This window comes from Schistocerca americana, chromosome 1 (genome assembly GCF_021461395.2).
Source record: "Schistocerca americana isolate TAMUIC-IGC-003095 chromosome 1, iqSchAmer2.1, whole genome shotgun sequence".
Lineage (NCBI taxonomy): Eukaryota > Metazoa > Arthropoda > Insecta > Orthoptera > Acrididae > Schistocerca > Schistocerca americana.
Window position 1 is genome coordinate 475,813,417 of NC_060119.1, and position 20,832 is coordinate 475,834,248.

The 20,832-nt window shown below is 41.6% G+C and overlaps 1 protein-coding gene across 5 annotated transcripts in view; it reads left to right on the forward strand.

Annotated features, from left to right (window-relative positions):
- Positions 1-20,832, forward strand: part of LOC124603882 (G-protein coupled receptor Mth2-like) — a 643,834-nt gene that overhangs the window by 604,092 nt on the left and 18,910 nt on the right. For all 5 annotated transcript variants that reach the window (XM_047136433.1, XM_047136434.1, XM_047136436.1 and 2 more), the window contains one exon: positions 11,326-11,404. In XM_047136433.1, coding sequence (XP_046992389.1) covers positions 11,326-11,404 — 79 coding nt within the window. The remainder of the gene's footprint in view (positions 1-11,325; positions 11,405-20,832) is intronic.

Here is a 20,832-nt window from a genome sequence, read left to right on the forward strand (position 1 = left end):
AGTTTCGAGCAGAACCATCAGAAGGGAAGGTTATGCTGACTCTCGTTTGGGACGAAAAAAGGCGTCATTTTGGAGCATTACATGCCTAGAGGGACCACTATCACCAGTGCATCATACACAAATCTCCTAAAAAATCATCTGCGGCCTGCAATCAAATCAACGCGACGTGGATTGCTGTCAGCAGGTGTCCTTTTGCAACATGACAATGCAAGGCCCCACACTGTCCGTACAACAGTTGCAACAATCACAGACCTGCGTTTTGAGTATCTTCCTCTTCCACCATACTCACCAGACCTTGCCCCAAGTGATTTCCATATGTTTGGACCACTCAAAGACGCAATAGGAGGAGAGAAGTTCCGTTATGATGAAGAGGTACGCCACGTGGTGCATGAGTGGTTGAGTGGACTACCAAAAGAATTTTTTTCTTACGGAATTTTTGCACTTTGTAAGCGCTGGAGGACTTGCATTGAGTGTGGGGGAGATTCTGTTGAAAAGTGATACAGCTTTGTGCCACTTCTGCACAGTAAATAATGTTTAAAAAAATATTTAAGGTTTCCATTTTACCCACCCTCGTATTATGAAAAATAAGTATTCTGATCACAACATTCCAGTTTCGTTGTTTTTCTCCGGATACTGTCCTTCACTTTACCTAACGTAATGTAGAAATACTTTTGAGACATTCTCTGAAAATGCTGGAACGTTCGGGATACATGTTCAGTTCTTTCATTACGTAGAATGTTCTACAACTCTTCTCTTTTTTCACCATAACGGGTGTACCCAATATCTTGGTCACTGCTCAACATTAACGACTTACGAGACGTACAGTGCACCAATAGCTTCGTCTGAGAAAGATGACATGGTGTGATCCATTCGTAGCACGACCGTCCCACGTCTCTCTGACGGGAGGCCACTTCACTGCGCCGGCCGAAGTGGCCGTGCGGTTAAAGGCGCTGCAGTCTGGAACCGCAAGACCGCTACGTCGCAGGTTCGAATCCTGCCTCGGGCATGGATGTTTGTGATGTCCTTAGGTTAGTTAGGTTTAACTAGTTCTAAGTTCTAGGGGACTAATGACCTCAGCAGTTGAGTCCCATAGTGCTCAGAGCCATTTGAACCATTTTGAACCACTTCACTGCGAATTGCTCAGGTCCCGACCGCGCCACGTCCCTGACCATACGGCACCAGACGTCCACGCCACGCCTAAGACAGCGCTCGGAACCAGGTCAAAATTCGCAAAGCTGTTGCAGAAAAACAAGATACTTCCACATTAGACGCCTTGGTCTATTTCTTGTTGGGGCTGCGCATATGGTTAATTTTGCCCGTACAAGTGTAGCGTTATCAGCGCTGTCGCTGTCTGTCGCGTGATGCTGTCTTCCCGTGACGGATCGCACCGCCAGATAAATTATGTGGCGCAGTCCGGCGTCCTGTGTGACAACCGCGCGTCGTTGGTTTCGTAAACGCTGAGTGGTGTTGCTTGTAAAGCGGAGTGACGCCGCTGTCATTGTTGCAGATAAGGGAAAAACGGGATCCGTGTCATCGACGGGTACGCCCTTCTCTCATCTGATACTGCTGCCACATACCCAGATTGGAACAAAAATTTATATCAATACTCTGTAACATACTTCATTTCTTCACTATGATATATTTTATATGATGGTAAGACCTTTTTATAAGTTTATTTTCCCGGTCTTCTTCTATTGAGGCAAGAACGATGTTAAGGGATACAAAACAAAAGTGACTGGACTGAGTTTATTGACAGCCTGCACGCAACGTGTTATATTGGATGGAGAGTCATAGACAGGTGAAGAAGTAACTTTACGTGAGCGCCAGGAAATTAAGTTGAGATCCTTGCTGTTGGAGTAGAATATTAATGGCCTGCCACACAATATTAATAGCAGCTTCAGACTTTTTGCTCGTGACTCAGGTATCTACACTACTGGTCATTAAAATTGCTACACCAACAAGAAATGCAGATGATAAACGAGTATTCATTGGACAAATATATTATACTAGAACTGACATATGACTACATTTTCACGCAATTTGGGTGCATAGATCCTGAGAAATCAGTACCCAGAACAACCACCTCTGGCCGTAATAACGGCCTTGATACGCCTGGGCATTGAGTCAAACAGAGCTTGGATGGCGTGTACAGTTACAGCTACCCATGCAGCTTCAACACGATACCACAGTTCATCAAGAGTAGTGACTGGTGTATTGTGACGAGCCAGTGGCTCAGCCACCATTGACCAGATGTTTTCAATTGATGAGAGATCTGGAGAATGTGCTGGCCAGGGCAGCAGTCGAACATTTTCTGTATCCAGAAAGGCCCGTACAGGACCTGCAACATGCGGTCGTGCATTATCCTGCTGAAATATAGGGTCCGCAGGGATCGAATGAAGGGTAACCCACGGGTCGTAACACATCTGAAATGTAACGTCCACTGTTCAAAGTGACGTCAATGCGAACAAGAGGTGACCGAGACGTGTAACCAATGGCACCCCATACCATCACGCTGGGTGAAACGCCAGTATGCCGATGATGAATACAAGCTTCCAATGTGCGTTCACCGCGATGTCGCCAAACACGGATGCGACCACATGATGCTGTAAACGGAACCTGGATTCATCCGAAAAAATGACGTACTGCCATTCGTGCACCCAGGTTCGTCGTTGAGTACACCATAGCAGGCGCTCCTGTCTGTGATGCAGCGTCAAGGGTAACCGCAGCCATAGTCTCCGAGCTGATAGTACATGCTACTGCAAATGTCGTCGAACTGTTCATGCAGATGGTTGATGTCTTGCAAACGTCCCCATCTGTTGTCTCAGGGATCGAGACGTGGCTGCACTTTCCGTTACAGCCAAGCGGATAAGATGTCTGTCGTCTCGACTGCTAGTGACACTAGGCCGCTAAGATCCAGCACGGCGTTCCGTATTAACCTCCCCCTTCTGAACCCACCAATTCCATGTCATTGGATCTCGACCAACGCGAGCAGCAATGTCACGATACGATAAGCCGCAATCGCGATAGGCTACAATCCGACCTTTATCAAAGTCGGAAACGTGATGGTACGCATTTCTCCTCCTTACACGAGGCATCACAACAACGTTTCACCAGGCAACGCCGGTCAATTGCTGTTTGTGTATGAGAAATCGGATGGAAACTTTCCTCATGTCAGCACGTTGTAGGTGTCGCCACCGGCGCCAACCTTGTGTGAATGCTTTGAAAAGTTAATCATTTGCGTAGGGCAGCATCTTCTTACTGTCTGTTAAATTTCGCGTCTGTAGCACGTCATGTTCGTGGTGTAGCAATTTTAATGGCCAGTAGTGTACATACGTATAAGTGGCAGTCAATTGAAGACAAGACAGATAGAAAAAAGTGAGTAAACTTTTTATTATTTGAAAAGCATTCACCATATCTGTTAATACATTTATGCCACTGCGAGACAAGATGATCAATGCCTTCTTAGAAAAATGTTTGCGGTAGCCTACGAAACCATGATAGTACCCAGGGGTCGTTCATCTCTTCGACCGAAGCAAATCGACAACCACAAACGTATTTCTTCAGGGCTTGAAAGACATGGAAATCGTCTGGGGAGAGATCGGGACAGTTTTTAGGACGTGCAAGGGCTTCCCAGCGAGATTTCTGCAGCGCAGTCGCAATAACCTTGATAACATTTCGGCCCGGCGATGATCGCTCACTGAGTGTAACCGGCCCATTTAACCTGCACCATCGCTGCTCACCCCGGTGTTCGCTACATACCTCGCCAGCCGATGATGTCAAGCTGGTTAGTGTTTCGCTCCGCGACAGTCGCCACATGTCCTGAAACCTACGTCGTGACTGGTTGCTACAGTTACTCGTGAAATGGTTGCACGGGAAAATTCCCACTCCATTGCTACCTCGGAGATGCTGTGTCCCATCGCTCGTGCGCTGACTATTACACCACATTAAAACTCACTTAAATCTTGATATTCTACCACTGAAGTAGCAGTAACTGATCTAATAACTACCCAAAACACTTGTTGTCTTACCTAGGTCACACAGTCAGTGCCGTGTTTGGCTCTTCCTCGGAGCGCAGTTTCTCGCACAGTGTACATAGCTTCCAGACCCCCATACTCTGCAAACTACTGTGAACCGCGTGGCAGAAGGTACTTCCCATTGTCCACATATTAGTTATGAGGCGAACGAAAAGTGACTTTTTACACTGAAGTGCTAAAGGAACTAGTATACCTGCCTAATATCATGGACTCGACTAATGTAGTGCTACGGGGAACTGACACCATGAATCCGGCAGGGCTGTTCATAAATCCGTAAGAGTACGGTGGGGTGCAGATCTCTTCTGAACAGCACGTTGCAAGGCATCCCAGATATGCTCAATAATGTTCATGTCTGGGGAGTTTGGTGGCCAGCGGAAGTGTTTAAACTCAGAAGAGTGCTCGTACTGGAGCCACTCTGTAGCAATTCTGGACGTATGGGGAGTCGCATTGTCCTGCTGGAATTGACCAAGTCCGTTGGAATGTACTATGGGCATGAATGGATGCAGGTCATCAGACAGGATGCTTACGTACGTGTCACCTGTCAGAGTCGTATCTAGACGAATCAGGGGTCCCATGTCACTCCAACTGCACAAGCCCCACACCATTACAGAGCCTCCACCAGCTAGAACAGTCCCCTGCTGACATGAAGGGTCCATGGATTCATTAGGTTATCTCCATACCCGTACACGTCCATCTGCTCGATGCAATTGGAAAGGAGACTCGTCCGACCAGGTAACATTTTTCCAGTCATCAACAGTCCAATGTCGGTGTTGGCTGGCCCAGGCGAGGCATAAAGCTTTGTGTTGTGCAATCATCGAGAGTACTCGAGTGGGCCTTCTGCTCCGTAAGGCCATATCGATGATGTTTCGTTGAATGGTTCGCACGCTGACACTTGTTGACGGCCCAGCATTGAAATTTGTAGCAGTTTGAGGAAGGGTCGCACTTCTGTCACGTTGAACGATTCTCTTTAGTCGTCATCGGTCCCATTCTTGCAGGACCTTTTTCCGGCCGTAGCGATGACGGAGATTTGATGTTTTACTGTATTGCTGATATTCACGGTACACTCTTGAAATGGTTGCACGGGAAAATCCGCACTACATTGCTGTGTCCCATCGCTCGTGCGCTGACTATAACACCACATTAAAACTGATTTAAATCTTGATAACATACCACTGAAGCAGCAGTAACCGACCTAACAACTACGGCAAACACTCGTTGTCTTACATACGCATTGCCAACGGCAGCACCGTATTCTGCCTGTTTACATATCTCTGTACTTGAATACGCATGCCTATACCAGTTACTTCGGCGCTTCAGTGTTAATACCACTGTACAAACGTAATTAGATTAATATTGTTCTTGCGATCACTGCAAGATCGATATGTAGGGAGCTGTAGTATATACCTAGATTCCTTCTTTGTTGCTGATACTTGAAGCTTTGTTATGTTATGAGAAATGGACAGTCTCTTGGATGAAACAAACGAGACTGTTGATGTTGTCCTTCCCTCTACACTTTTCATATCCGCTGATAGTTCTATTTCGTATGGATGCCACATACTTGAGGAATATTCCAAGATGGTGTTCCGTAAGCAATGTCCACTGTAGACTGACTGGTTTTTCACAGTATCCTCTATTAATGGAACCTCCATACACAGACGGTAGTGCTTGTTGTGAGCTTATAATTACAAGAATGAGATGCGCAAATTACCATTTTGAAAAGGCACTTATTTCAGCCTTTTTTGAACGCAGAGCTATCTGTGACACTTGGCGTACAGATTATCACAAGCTCTTCATGATGGACAACTTTAGGAATAATAATTTTTTGAAATTAGTTTCTCTGTTTCAGCTAATTTATCGTTTTCTTTTTTCGATAGAATATCAGCACAAAAATCTGTAAGCGGCAGGTGTAGATGAAAACTGACGAATTATTACTCCAGAATCGGTAGGCCTACCGATCAGTCTTTCACAGAAATTACATTCATAATGTTGGGTCGAATCTTCACTTCTTTAACTATTCTGGTCTAATATTATTTAAAATAAACTGTTAGAATAAATGCTCCGAATAATTTTTGAGCTGTTGACAGAAAATGTGAAAGTATCTGCAGTGTGGACGAGAGACATTCAAAAGTTGGATTCATATCTCTTCTTGTTTCTTCTTTTTAATAACTACATGTTTGGCTTGATAGATCACTATTACGTCCTCACATGATGCTGACAGTATTGTTCTAGTTGACACACTGCAACTGATTTACTGAACTAGCCATGTTAACGAATGCGCGATAAACATTCTCGGCGAGAAGCGAAATGCCTACGGCCTACGCGACAACCAAGCAGCGATGTGCAAGCAGGATGCTAGTATATTGTGACAGCCACAAAGACTACCTGCGAAAAGCGAGGTGCCAGCCGGGCGGCTGCAGCATAAACGTACCCTATAGCTACAAAAATTATGTTATGGCATTTCTCAGCCTCGGGCCCTACAAATAGCGTCACCAGTAGTTAGGGCTTCTTCGAAAATCATAACCAGAGAATCTGTTTAAAAACCAAGAAAAATAAAGATAGTAAAATACCAGCCGCTGAGTTGCAAGTCTTTTCAGCTGACATCACAATGGGCGACTTGCATGTCGATCATGATGAAATGATGATGATGGCAACCCAGTCCCCGAGCGGAAAAAATTTCAGCCCCGACCAGGAATCGAAACCAGGCCTGCTGCATGGCAATCAGACCAAACTAACTTCTATACACGAATGTACAATACATAATAACCTGTCAACTGAACGATCCAGGAAAGGCGCTCAAAATGTGGACATACCTTCGTTCTGTTAAGTGATAGTACAAAGTTGATACCTCTTAAATCGCAAACATTCGATTAAAAATATCCACAATATAAAATTGGTAGCGAGAGAAAGCCTTCTCAAAGTGAAAACAAGTGAGAAATATGTAACTACTCGTGTAGATAAACAAAAAGTACACTAGAATCAAGCCTGCAGAATCGATTCGCGATTGGTGAACTGGTAGCTGTGATCACAAATGCGCGCGAAATAGCTGTATTGAAACAACTATTAAATCAAAGTGTGAGTAGGCAGAAAACGGAAATCCAACAAAGGGAAGTGCAAAAACCAGGGAGAAGAAGCATCCCAACAGGTCATAAAATACTTCTACAACGTTTTTGTTATGGAAATCGCTTTGTTCACTCGCACCTGCGGATACTATTTTGATTAATAACATTTTCAAGCTCTCCAAATGGCCGCAAGAACATAATTACAGGCCCTAGACGTTAACCTATGCAGCCGACTTTATGTTTGGATTTTTAAAACTAAGAACCAAAAGCTGTTTCATTACTGTAAAATACAAACAACTATTACAAATTAAGTCACGGAAATACTGATCTGCTTTTTGATATAAATTATAGATTTCCTTTACTCTGATTGGAAGTCATTTTCAGTCTTCCAACTGCACTGTTCTTTAACCTGGGCATCAGAAGATCTGTTCGTTTGATGCAGGGGCGGATCCAGTGGCCAGGGGGGGGGGGGGGGGGGGGGGGGACAAGGGGGCAATTGCCCTTTTCTTATTGTTAATATTTACATTCATGAGGAAAAACAGCTTATTATGAGCATAAAATGAAGTAATTAACAATATAAGATGATTTCCTGAACACAGTCAAATACCCTATTATAACTTTTCGCAGTCGTACCGTCATTGCTGCGTGTAAACACATGCGCGAATTCGATGGCAACATTCTGTCAAATGAAAGCAATTGGTGAACTAATTTCGAAGATTTAAGAATGGAAACAAATGAACATTAGCATTTTTATAGATTATTTTACATTAGCAGTCAGTCACAGAGTTTTTCAAGTGCACGTGCCGTATTTGAAGAATATTTTTTAGGTAATGCAGTAAGTTATTTCATTAAACACACTTAACACACAGCGGTACACAATTAAACTAAAAACAGAATATATATATATATATATATATATATATATATATATATATATATATATATGTGTGTGTGTGTGTGTGCGTGTGTGCGTGCGCGCGCGCGCGCGTATAGACTATTACTATTAGTGGTTTTATTTGGAATTAATTTTTTAGAAGGCAGGTACCAAAAACTTTGCCCCTCCCCCCCTGCTGACCGAGATCCTGGATCCGCCCCTGGTTTGATGTATGTACGGTTTCGGACAGGTGCCACATTTTATCTAATACACTCCAGACGTTATTTGTTATGAACTACTCTACCTTATGCGGTATTTGTTATCGAAGTTGATCGTTATCACTGGCATGTAAGTTTTATCCATAAGGAAAGACCGCACACACTGTTCAGACGCTCTTCCTCCTTAATGTAAAAAAGCAAATTTCTGCCGTTGTGTTTTGCGTTTGTCAACAACACTGCTCGTCCATTTCTCATCAAATTTCTTTTGTTAGTTAATAACATCATTTGCTTATAACTTAGCTAACAGGTGAATGAAGATATTTTGCCATTATCTTTTGTTTTCTTCATTTTATAATACGAGTCCCCAAGCGAGGTTGTTAGCACACTGGACTCGCATTCGGAAGGATGACGGTTCAAACCTGTGTTCGACCATCCTGATTTAGGTTTCCCTATATCGCTGCAGGCAGATGCCAGGATGGTTCCTTTGAAACATCACGGCTGACTTCCTTCCCCATCCTTCTCTAATCCGATGGGACCGATGATGTTGATGTTTGTTCCTGTCCCCCAAATCAATTAATCAATCAATACCAGTCATCAAATTCTCCACTCATACTTTGCATTTTACAGGAACAGTAAACATCATAGAAGTCAAAATAGCATTAATGTCTTAAGACGTGCTGCTTATGGTCAGGACTGCCCAACTCCTTGAATGTTTATGAGATGTAAATGTATGTCTGTGTACCTGTAAAAAGCAGATGGGAATAGTTGTATAACCAAATTGGCCTACAGTATGAAGTACGTAAATGCTATTATCAGCAGTTCAACAACCTTGGCTAAGAACTGTTGTTATTAATCAATCAGTGTTGGAAAGAGAACACAAATCTCACATTTCCTAGTGGAAACAATTTGCAATGAGTAGTCTTCTTCGAAAACATGAGAGAGGTGGTCCAGTTTAATGGCTCCTGCAGTAGATGGGTCCTCATCAACAGTTTGCTCCAATTCCATGGCACTAAGTACAGCAATGGGCTTTGAGCCCTGAATAAGGATGGACACTACTGGTAGTAGAAACTGTATGTATTCACTCAAAGTTATAGGACAAATTTTGATGATGATATTTTCCTCCATGGTTCAAACAGACTACTTCAGAGTCAATGAACAATATGGTGTTAATGCAACAGATTCATTTTGGCCACAGATATGTGTTGTTGTTGTTGTTGTTGTGGTCTTCAGTCCTGAGACTGGTTTGATGCAGCTCTCCATGCTACTCTATCCTGTGCAAGCTTCTTCATCTCCCAGTACCTACTGCAACCTACATCCTTCTGAATCTGCTTAGTGTATTCACCTCTTGGTCTCCCTCTACGATTTTTATCCTCCATGCTGCCCTCCAATACTAAATTGGTGATCCCTTGATGCCTCAGAACATGTCCTACCAACCGATCCCTTCTTCTGGTCAAGTTGTGCCACAAAACTTCTCTTCACCCCAATCCTATTCAATACTTCCTCATTAGTTATGTGATCTTCCTATCTAATCTTCAGCATTCTTCTGTAGCACCACATTTCGAAAGCTTCTATTCTCTCCTTGTCCAAACTATTTATCGTCCATGTTTCACTTCCATACATGGCTACACTCCATGCAAATACTTTCAGAAACGACTTCCTGACACTTAAATCTATACTCGATGTTAACAAATTTCTCTTCTTCAGAAACGCTTTCCTTGCCATTGCCAGCCTACATTTTATATCCTCTCTACTTCAACCATAATCAGTTATTTTGCTCCCCAAATAGCAAAACTCCTTTACTACTTTAAGTGTCTCATTTCCTAATCTAATTCCCTCAGCATCACCCGACTTAATTTGACTACATTCCATTATCCTCATTTTGCTTTTGTTGATGTTCATCTTATATCCTCCTTTCAAGACACTGTCCATTCCATTCAACTGCTCTTCCAAGTCCTTTGCTGTCTCTGACAGAATTACAATGTCATCGGCGAACCTCAAAGTTTTTATTTCTTCTCCATGGATTTTAATACCTACTCCGAATTTTTCTTTTGTTTCCTTTACTGCTTGCTCAATATACAGATTGAATAACATCGGGGAGAGGCGACAACCCTGTCTTACTCCCTTCCCAACCACTGCTTCCCTTTCATGTCCCTCGACTCTTATAACTTCCATCTGGTTTCTGTACAAATTGTAAATAGCCTTTCGCTCCCTGTATTTTACCCCTGCCACCTTTAGAATTTGAAAGAGAGTATTCCAGTCAACATTGTCAAAAGCTTTCTCTAAGTCTACAAATGCTAGAAACGTATGTTTGCCTTTCCTTAATCTTTCTTCTAAGGTAAGTCGTAAGGTCAGTATCGCTTCAAGTGTTCCAGTATTTCTACGGAATCCAAACTGATCTTCCACGAGGTCGGCTTCTACTAGTTTTTCCATTCGTCTGTAAAGAATTCGTGTTAGTATTTTGCAGCTGTGGCTTATTAAACTGATTGTTCGGTAATTTTCACATCTGTCAACACAGATATGTTTAGTATAACTAATTTATAGGAATAAGTTTGCCACTGTCTGATATAAATACTGATTATTTGTTTCTCTGTGTCTATAGTCTCTTCACATTTTATTCATTAAAGAACATGAAATGACCCTTGAAGTAGTGTCTGCTACACGTCATGTGATGCCTCTTGGCAGTGAGACAGAACAGTACGAAAATCTGAGTTCATAAAGCAAGGGACCCATGACCACATGCTCACTCACATGAGATACTTTTCCCCTATGAATTTCAACAGACCACAGACTCTTTTTAAACGGTTTAAGAAGTACATTCGTTGATGCTACTCTTCATGACATCAAGGGTTGTGATGCACAATATCCTAAAGCAAATGAAATATTTTGTACTCTGCTAGGATACTACAGTGTATAAAAAACTTCTTTCCAAATGACATGTCCATCTGATGCAAACCATCTGCAATATCTAAAACACCCGTCGTTTATAACTGAAAGTTTGTTCAAAGTTAAATACTGACAACTATTGCAAATTAAATCAAGGAAATACTGGTTTGCTTTTTCGATATAAATTATAGATTTCTTTTACTCTGGGTGGAAGTCATTTTGAGTGTGTTAATGGCACTGTTCTTTCCTTGTTACAGCCTTCATCATCTACTTTTCATTCCTGGCAAGTTTCTTCTGGCTCAATGTAATGTGCTTCGACATCTTTTGGACATTCAGGTAAAGCCTTGCAGTACTATATTCATCATTTAAAAGAAGGAAATTTGTTATGTTCATAGAAACATTGGAATTTGAAATCTGCAGAATGATTAAATCAAAATAAAGTCTTATATAGGCTGTAAATTTTCTAAATAATTTGTTCCTTAAACTTGAAATATGTGTTAACATGGTGGGAAGGGATATTTATGTTTATTTTAAACAAACACAATACGAAGGACAGTAATGAGTATGTGTGTCATGAACAGCTGTCAAAATATGAAGCTGTTTAAAGAGGTCTCTATAGTACATTATTGGGATGTCACTCAGTGGTCACTGGAAATGCAGACTGAATTTATTCATATTTAAATAACCTATAGCTGTAATCATGCTTACTGCAGTTGAACAAAAGCATTTACTCTAATCTAGAGTGTGGCTTTTCCAATTTTCAGATTATGCTGTATTTGTTGTACCAAAGTCTAGTTTCTATCTATTTCTTGAGTTTCATTATTTGAATAATTTTACAGTAACAGGTTTTGGCATTCTTAAGTATGCTGTAGTAGATGAACAGTGGTTGAATGGTATAATTAGTAAAAGCAGCAGCCTTTCCCTTTTAAAGTGGTACCTTTTAGTCTGTAGGACATTAATTTGCAGCCTCTCTTAATTGTGAAAGGGAATGTCATTGTCAAATCCTTCATCACCACTGTTAAGACACTTGTTGAGTGAAGCACGCTGTAGTGAATGATGATTTCTTGGTTGAAACAAAGAACCCTTTATTCAAAACATAGGTTGGATAACCAGCGGAAGATTGATTGTGATCACTTAAAAGTGACAGAAACAAAGTCCACTGGCCTGATACAAATTCAGAGGGAAGCCTCATCCCGAGTGGGTGGAGGAATGGCATCCAGGAGGGCCGTGCTGCGTGATATACTGTGAAGCAGTACAGAGATGGTGCGATGTAGAACAGAGAGTCTGGAGCTGGTCTCGGTGAGTTCCAATTGAGAAGCCACACGATGTAGCCTGTCCCTGGCCCGGGACTGAGTGAGCAACTGAATGCTGCCTCTGGAGGCTGTGCTTCTCATTAAATATCCAGCAGGTGGAAGTATGTCCACAACCACATGGCGTGTGGATGGTACATGTTTCCTCTATGGCACTGCCACCATTTTCCAGATAAATGCGCAGCTCAGAAGAATGGCTGGTGCCCCCTAGTGGCGCCTGTAATGAGCAGAGTATCAACAGACTGTTTGTAGACTGTATTGTGTCCACAATATGCAAAGAACCTGTGGTATTTATAAATAGTCTTTGGAGGACAGACACCTGCAGGCCAAAGGTAAGCAATGCACAGGGCAAAGACATTGTGCTGCAAGAGTAACATAGTCAGCCTACAGCTGATTTGAAAACCCCTAACGTCTTGAGAATTTGGTGAAGCCAACTTGGCTGAGGCCACAAATTCTGCATTGGAGCTTCCCTTGGGTGATGTGAGAATTTGAACAGAACAGGGTGTCCAGAGCAGGTGCAACCCCATCCCAGGAACATAGGACTAAAGTTGTGAAGCAGACACTGTCCAGGTTGTAGCTGGCCTGGCAGTACTGTGAAGAGAAAATATAGGAGAATTATTATTAGTGTAAATTGCAACCAGATGTGAGCTGCCCAGTGGCCCATGGAGGCACGTCTGGTGACCCAGTGTTGACTCCTTATGAGGCACGAAAGCGCTAGTTGCCACAGAATGGCAGCAGTGGTGATGGAGGTGCTGGAACACAGGGTGACAGGGTTCAACCAATGCTACGCCAGCAGTGTGGCACTGACAACAACAGATGTAGAAAAATGGCTCTGAGCACTATGGGACTTAACAGCTGTGGTCATCAGTCCCCTAGAACTTAGAACTACTTAAACCTAACTAACCTAAGGACATCACACACATCCATGCCCGAGGCAGGATTCGAACCTGCGACCGTAGCAGTCGCGCGGTTCCGTACTGCGCGCCTAGAACCGCGAGACCACCGCGGCCGGCCAGATGTAGCAGCAGTGGCCACTGACGTACCTGTGAACAGTAGTCACTGGCTGTGAGAGCAGGAGTGATACTACAAAAAGAAAAGAAAGGTCCAAGAAGAGGAGAGACTAGGGCAGTGGTAAAGGTTGCTGCTAAATACGGGCTGCAGAAGGGAACTGGAAGAAGCTGGCCAGGGAGGGCCAGGGCACAGAAGCGCCCAGGAAGAAGAGGAATCTCCACTGCAATGAAGAACGTGTGGTGCAGCAAAGCAGAGGCACATAGTGCTGCGCTGTCCATGAGAAAATTAAGTTGACCATGACTGCAGCAGCTGAATGCAGCTGTGCACAATGGTGGGCTTTCCTGTGAGAGAACAGTATTGGTTTCAGCTGTAGTGGACTTGGGGTATGAGACTGGGACTGCAGACTGTATACACTGAATTAGTGAAGATGTGCTGCCAGCCTGGAATGAGACCAGCCACAGCTGCACCAAGGCAAAGGTGTGGAAAATGAGAGCAGCATCGAGCACAGCTAGGAAATGGGAGTGGTTGAATGGAAACTAAATCATGGTTCTATGAGCAGAGAGTTGACCATGGCTCGTTGTCATGGACACGCAGCTTGAGGCACGATGGGAGGGAATGTACTTGGGGGCCCTTGGCACCAGAAGAAGCAGTGCTACACCCTCACAAGGGACAATAGCCATGGCTGCACCCTCATGGTACAGATGCAGGACAACAGACAGAAGCAGTGTTAGGATTACGGCCAGAGGGGGCGGCGAGTGGGTGGTGGGTGAGGTCAGGTGCAGTGAGACTGGAGGGGCATCTGAGGAGCCAATGATGCGTTCTCGGCTGTGAAACCCTCATGAGAAGAGTCAGTCGTGGCTACATCTTCGTGGCAAAGGCGCGAAATGGCAGGGGAGCAAAGGGCCGATGGGAGGATATGTAATGGCTGGGCAGGACAACAATGGCTGATGACCCCGGAGCTGCAGCATGCGGACTCAAACCTAATTGCCAATGTACTTCCGGGCAATGTCAGTCTTGAGAGAAATGCTGATCGTGGCTGCAATGTGCAGAGCAGTATCAGTTAAGGCTGGAGGTGTGTGGCGGACAGGCACTGGATGAGATGAGGAGATGGCACAAGAGCCAGTGAAGGTACTGATGCTAAGTCTCATACCCGTGACAAGTCATCCCTCGTTGCTTTATTTTTCCACAGACCCTTACAGCAGTGATGAACCATCGCATGTGACATTGTTTCATCATCATCAATGACCCCCTAGAAACGCAGTTGGAATAGCAAACACACCCATGAGATTCAAGTCCATGCAGTTCACAGAAGTGCAAGAGATGTGCACACAGCATGAAGTCATGACTCAAGCAAAGTATGCAACCTGACTAATAATAAGGCAATGTCGCTTGTAATGAGACAAAAGTGTAGCATAAGACATGATTCTATCCTCGTTCTCACTGTTAAGTCCTGTTTTCATCCCTTTCACCAATATTAAGTTCCTCATCACCACTGTTAGGACCGGTATTGGGTGATGCATGTAGTAGTGAATGATGATTCCCAGGTTGAAGTAAACTCTTTATTCATGGCACAAATTCACAATAAAATTATTTTGTGTAACATCTGCAAGATATTTCATGATTACTTGAAAGTAACACAAACAAAGTCCACTGCATTATACCAATTCTGAGGGAAGCCTCTTCCTTAGTGACTGTAGCATTGTTCGGTAGGGCCACACTGTGAGCATTACAGGAAGCAGTGTGGTGAAGTATACTAGCCACATTTAATTATGGTCATTAACATAATCTACAGAATTAATTCATCATTTGAGAGGAAGTCACAAAGTTTTAACTACCACCTCAGAAAAGATCAAGCAGCAACCAAGAAACTTAGTCCTTCTCCACACATTAACCCTACAATGTAACATTTTTCTCAATGATGGATGACTTAGCGAAGACCTCAGTAGTAAAGTATGCATTTCAGCATTTCAGAAAACATTCCCCCTCTCCATAACTCTGGAAATGCTTGCCATTCAATGGTTTCTTGATTGTACAAAAGAGGAAGATTAGAAGAATGTGTGAGGTGAGGCAAAATTTGATAGCCCGAAGGAGCAGCATGTGTGAGTGTGTCCTGTGCACAGTGAACTGGGGTATTAAAATGTATAAAAACACCTCCTTGGACAGCTTTGTACGACACTTCATCTTGACTGCCTCCTGTAACTTCAGCAGATTTTGGCCATGTTCCTCTGACAATTTGCCCCTTAAGAGCATAATCTGTTAGCAGTACACCATGTCAGTGTCAAAAAGTACTCAGTGTCACCTTGGCCAATGATGGATGGGGTTTCACCTTTTTTCGGCAATGGTGAATCCACATGTTTTCACTACTTGCTTTTCTCATGTCTCAGGGTCATAGTAATACATCCATCATTCATCCATGGTGATTAGGCAGCTAGAGAATTCATCTGAATTGGCCTGACACAGTTGCAACATAGCAACTGTTGCCTCGGTTTGGCAGACATTTTGAATGCATGTCAGCAGTTGTGGAACCCAGTGGCTGTCATTATTTGCCTTGCTCAAAACATTGTGCTAAATGTCAAAAACTGACCCATGACTAATTTTCACTTTTTCCACCAACATCTCAATTGTTATTTACCAGACTTTGAGTACTAGGGATTCCAGCTTTCTTGCAATTCCTGGTTCTTCAAAGAAAGTCTGCCACTTAATTTTTATTTATTTATTATTATTTTATTTATTTTTTTCTCTGAGAACATCAGCACTGTGGCATGGGGATTTCTGTGCATACCAACATTGTAGACATTTAGCTACAAACAAACAAGAAATTAACCATGTGATTACCACACACATTATGTGTCAGATTGTACCTGATCACTAAAGCCAAATGGTGGTGGGTATGGAGGAAGCAAGCTTAGCCCACTACGCTTACTGCCATGAGCGAAAGGAATGAAGTGAAAGGAAGAAGGGGGGGGGGGGGGGTGGTCAAGGTGCAAAGGAGGGAATAGACTAAGGTTTGATCACAAAGTGTTGCTATACAAAAAAAATTAAGAAAATGCCTGCTGACATGTTCATTATTAATAATAACACCTACTTCATCACGCTAGTAGAAACATACAAACCAACAGCATAACAAAAATCCACTATGCTCAGTGACAAAAAAGTTTTACAAATAGCATTTGCCTCTCTTTGGTGATGCATACTTCAATTCTATATCTCTGAGGATTCTTCCTTGTAACAGGATGTATCGAATGTATGACTGAATTAATTCTGTGTCATATTCATAAATAAATGAATAATAATATGTGCTGAATGAATGTCTGCCAAAAACTAATAATTAAACTATTCCACATAATTACTGAAAAGAAGACAGTGGGGTATGAGGATCCAGTCAGGCCATTTTCATCAAGATTTCTTCTTTTTTGGGATCAGTATGTACTGAATATCATCACGAAATGTTCTGAGACATGTCTAACAAGTTAAGATTCTAGTGAATCCACAAGTGGCACTATTGGACATGCTGTGGGGTTATAAAATCTACATCCTTTTCATGTCTGAAATTGCAGTTTTTTGCACTCCTACATTTCACAGATATAAACATTTTGAAAGAAATTGTGTTCAGCAGCAAGATGCTGAGGAAGATAGTTGCTGCATTTCTTTCATGCTATGGATGCTGTTAGTACCATGGACCACCATTTATTTAAGAGTTCCTTATCATAAGGAGCAAATAAGCTGATGACTGCCATGTAGATACATTGAAAACCCCTATCTTATGTTTTTGTGTGGTCTTGATTTTAAAAACGAAAAATTGATGAAAATGCAGAATTGAGGAAAATGTTAAAACTCCCAAAATTTATGCAAAAATACCTGTACTTGGCATATATGATTAAAAATTGCAATCCTCTCCAATACTTTGAATAAAACCTTCATAAGTGAAGGAAATTAAATGTACAATATATTATTTATACAATAATTTGTGGTGATGGATTTCATGTCCTTAAAAAATCACAGATGTTTAACAGCAAGTAAAAACACATAAAAAAATTGAAATTTGTGTTTGGGTACAAGGCAATGAAGCTGTTCTGCGACATGCTGTGACCACAAATTATATGTTCAAAACACATGTTTTTGAGAGATCATCCTTTGTGCTCAGCCAGAAAAAGGAAAAAATTGAGGAACATGTTTAATTAAGCAAAAACATCACAGCAGCTAAGTCGTTGTTAACCATAAGCATAAATGCGGACATGTGCTTAATGATAAATTTTGTCACCATTGCAGTTATTGTTTAATGTTTTTCTTACGAGCCACACTTCATATGCTCACAACTGTTAAAGTGTTATTTTAGGCTTGATGAGAGAAACAGAGACATGAAAAAATGAGTTTACTTCCCCAACTGAGGTTACAAGCTTATTAGAAGTGGGCACAGTGAATTTCTATACACTGTGTAAACTGTAAATTTGAAAGAAAACTCAGGTGCTACAATTTTGCTTCATGCCCTCTATCACTGCTTCCAATCTTTACAATCTACAGTGTGTGGTGCAAAGTATACACCTGAGTAGTGTATGTAGTTGTTGCAACTGTATCATGTCAGATTTGAACATGGAAGTCTTTAAAATGTGCTATTGCAAAACCTTTGTTCTATTTCCATGTGACATCTCTATCATAGCACATCATCTGCATGAAAAGTATATTTTCAGCACTTCACAAAATGCTTTCATACCCACCTGCATTCCGGTCATTGAAGGGCCACACCTCCTCTCTACACAACCAGAGGGTGAGCTCATTTTACATGTGTTAATGTGGTGAGGTGGCTGTGCAATAAGAGTTCACCAACCAGAAATGGGCAATGTTCCTTCATTTATGACCAAGCATATTTTTGGAACTCAGTGTTTGAATTTAAAAGGTTGATGATTGATATTGTTGCTGAATACAGTACATCAGAAATACATGCAAAAAGATGAGACTGGCTTATAAGTAGCACAAGAAAAGATGGTGTCTGGGCCCCTTTGTCATTTATTGACTCTGTCTAGAACACTTCGCGTCGACTGTCTTGTCTTTTCCATTACCGCTGCAACCTAGCAGTAGTTGTATCATAATTGGCGGTGAAGCTAAATGTTGCAAGTTGTGTAGGCAACACTGATTGTGGATTATGTCAGTGTTTCCTCCCTCACGTCTCCCCTCTCCACAACAGCCTAAAATATTCCCTTAACTCTGCCACCACCCATGTTGCAAACCATTTGTGTTTTGTGCCACTTATAACTCATTCAGTCACATTGAATGTCAAAAGGAAGAAAATGGGATGAAGCCAAGCGAGATGTTGAATAAGAACTTAGAATCAAGATAAACCTTACTAAGAAAAAATGTAAAATCAAGGAATTTTTAGCATTGACGTTGTGGGTTTTTCACAGGGGTTAAGAATTTATGGTGTAGAATCATGAAAAATGTAAATTCGGAGAACATAAAATTGAAGTTTCACTGTACCATGTTTTGTGTTTCAAGTCTGTGCAGTGACTATGTTAAATGTATGCACAGGTGAAGGTATATAAATTTACATATTCTAGTAGAAACGAAATTCACAACTTTCCTTTTTTCAGTGTGAAGATTTTTCTTCCTGAAGGTCCAAAATCATTGTCTGTGAAACTTATGTAATTGACGTAATGGTGTGAAAATTAATATACAGCATGAGTAACAATTTAAAACTGCACCATCCTTCAGCAAGTACATGGATTCTTCTTGTGATTTCTGTATCTTGGTACTGAATTAGGTGGTGCATTGATTAAGATATTGCTCATTTGGAATAAATGTGCACAAGTCCTCGTCTGTTCATTCAGATTTAGGTTTTACTGTTTCTGTCCGTGACCATACTTCTGGCAAATTCTGGGATGGTTTCTTTTAAAAGAGGTCAACCAGTTACCTGCCCTATAGTTATCTGGTTTAAGCTTTTGCTCCAGCTTTAATGACTTCATTGGTGATGAAATCCTAAATCATGATCTTCTTTCCATTCATTGTTCACAGTTCTGTGTTCTGAATCATGCCAGTAGCTAGTTGGAGGGTGTACGTGGACCACAACCTTTAAACTTCAAATTTCACCTGGTTTACCAATGGAACATGGTTTCACCAAGAAGCATAAATAGCAGCCTTAAATGTGCAAAATGTATATGACGAGGGCTGAAAATCATCACACCTGCATTCAAATAAGTAAATGAATGATGTGGCATGTCAAGTATTCCGATCAGAGGTCCTATTTCTTTCTTATTCCCTACCATTTCCAAGGAAATAAACCTACATATGTCCAACATGTTTATCAGTTGCTAAATGAATGATGAACCAGCTATTTCAAGGATTACTAAAAACTACAAGAAAGTAACACAGAGGGTAGTCTTTTTTTAAGACTTGCCTTCACGTCTATAATGATCCAAGTTGGATGCCTTAATATATCTTCAAAGACCATGTACTGGAACTTGATGAACTCACATGGTTCCAGAGACTCTGTAACAATCCCCAGGAATTATTTATTTTGTTTTCAGAAAGGGAAATGTATCAATGGGGCCAGATATGGTCTATGAAATGAACAAACAAGCATTTGGTTTCAGGACATCTTAATAAATGCTTGTGTTTAAGTGATTTTAGGAGCTAATACACTGTCCTTGTAAAATAATACCTTCATTTTTCACCACGTCTCCTGGATTATTTTAAAATATTAAAGAGGACACACATTTATACCAATCTGCATTATTGTGTTAACATCTAACCTCGCACTGAAGGAAGTGCTCCACTGACAGAAGTGCTCCACTGATCTTCAAGTTTTTTGGCTATGCTTCATTACATGGCTGCTACTTTCTACCTGAGAGAATAAGATTATAAAATTGTCATTCTTATATGGCTGAGTTTATGAGTTCAAAAAATGGAAAATCTATGATCGAATAACAAAACATATGAAAAGGACAGACTGCTACTCACCATGTAGAGGAGGAGTTAAGTGGCAGATGGGCACAGTAAAGAAGACCATTAAATATTATTCAGCTATTGGGCTCAGTTTGTCATCAGATGTAGACTGGTGTTTTGTTTTGTCTGTGTCTGACTATGGGCAACAGCTTGATAATATAGTATAGGAGTCTTTTTCATTGTGCTTGTCTGCCACTCAACACCTTCTCTATGCAGTGAGTAGCAATCTATCCTTTTCATATTGTTGTGTGCAGAAAAATGACTTTCAGCCCTAAAATGTATACATATTTTCTTAGTGTATACTAGTATAACAAAAAAAATAATCAATTTTTGAAATTATAATTACTTGAATAAATAATAAATCTACTCGCCAAGCGATGGTGGGAAACGCACATATAAAAAGGTATTACAGCTTGCAAGCTTTTGGAGCCAGAACCCTGGGTCAGGGGTCAGGAAAGGCTCCTTCTCATCCTGTCCAGTAAGTCTCCCTTGACCTAGGGTTCTGGG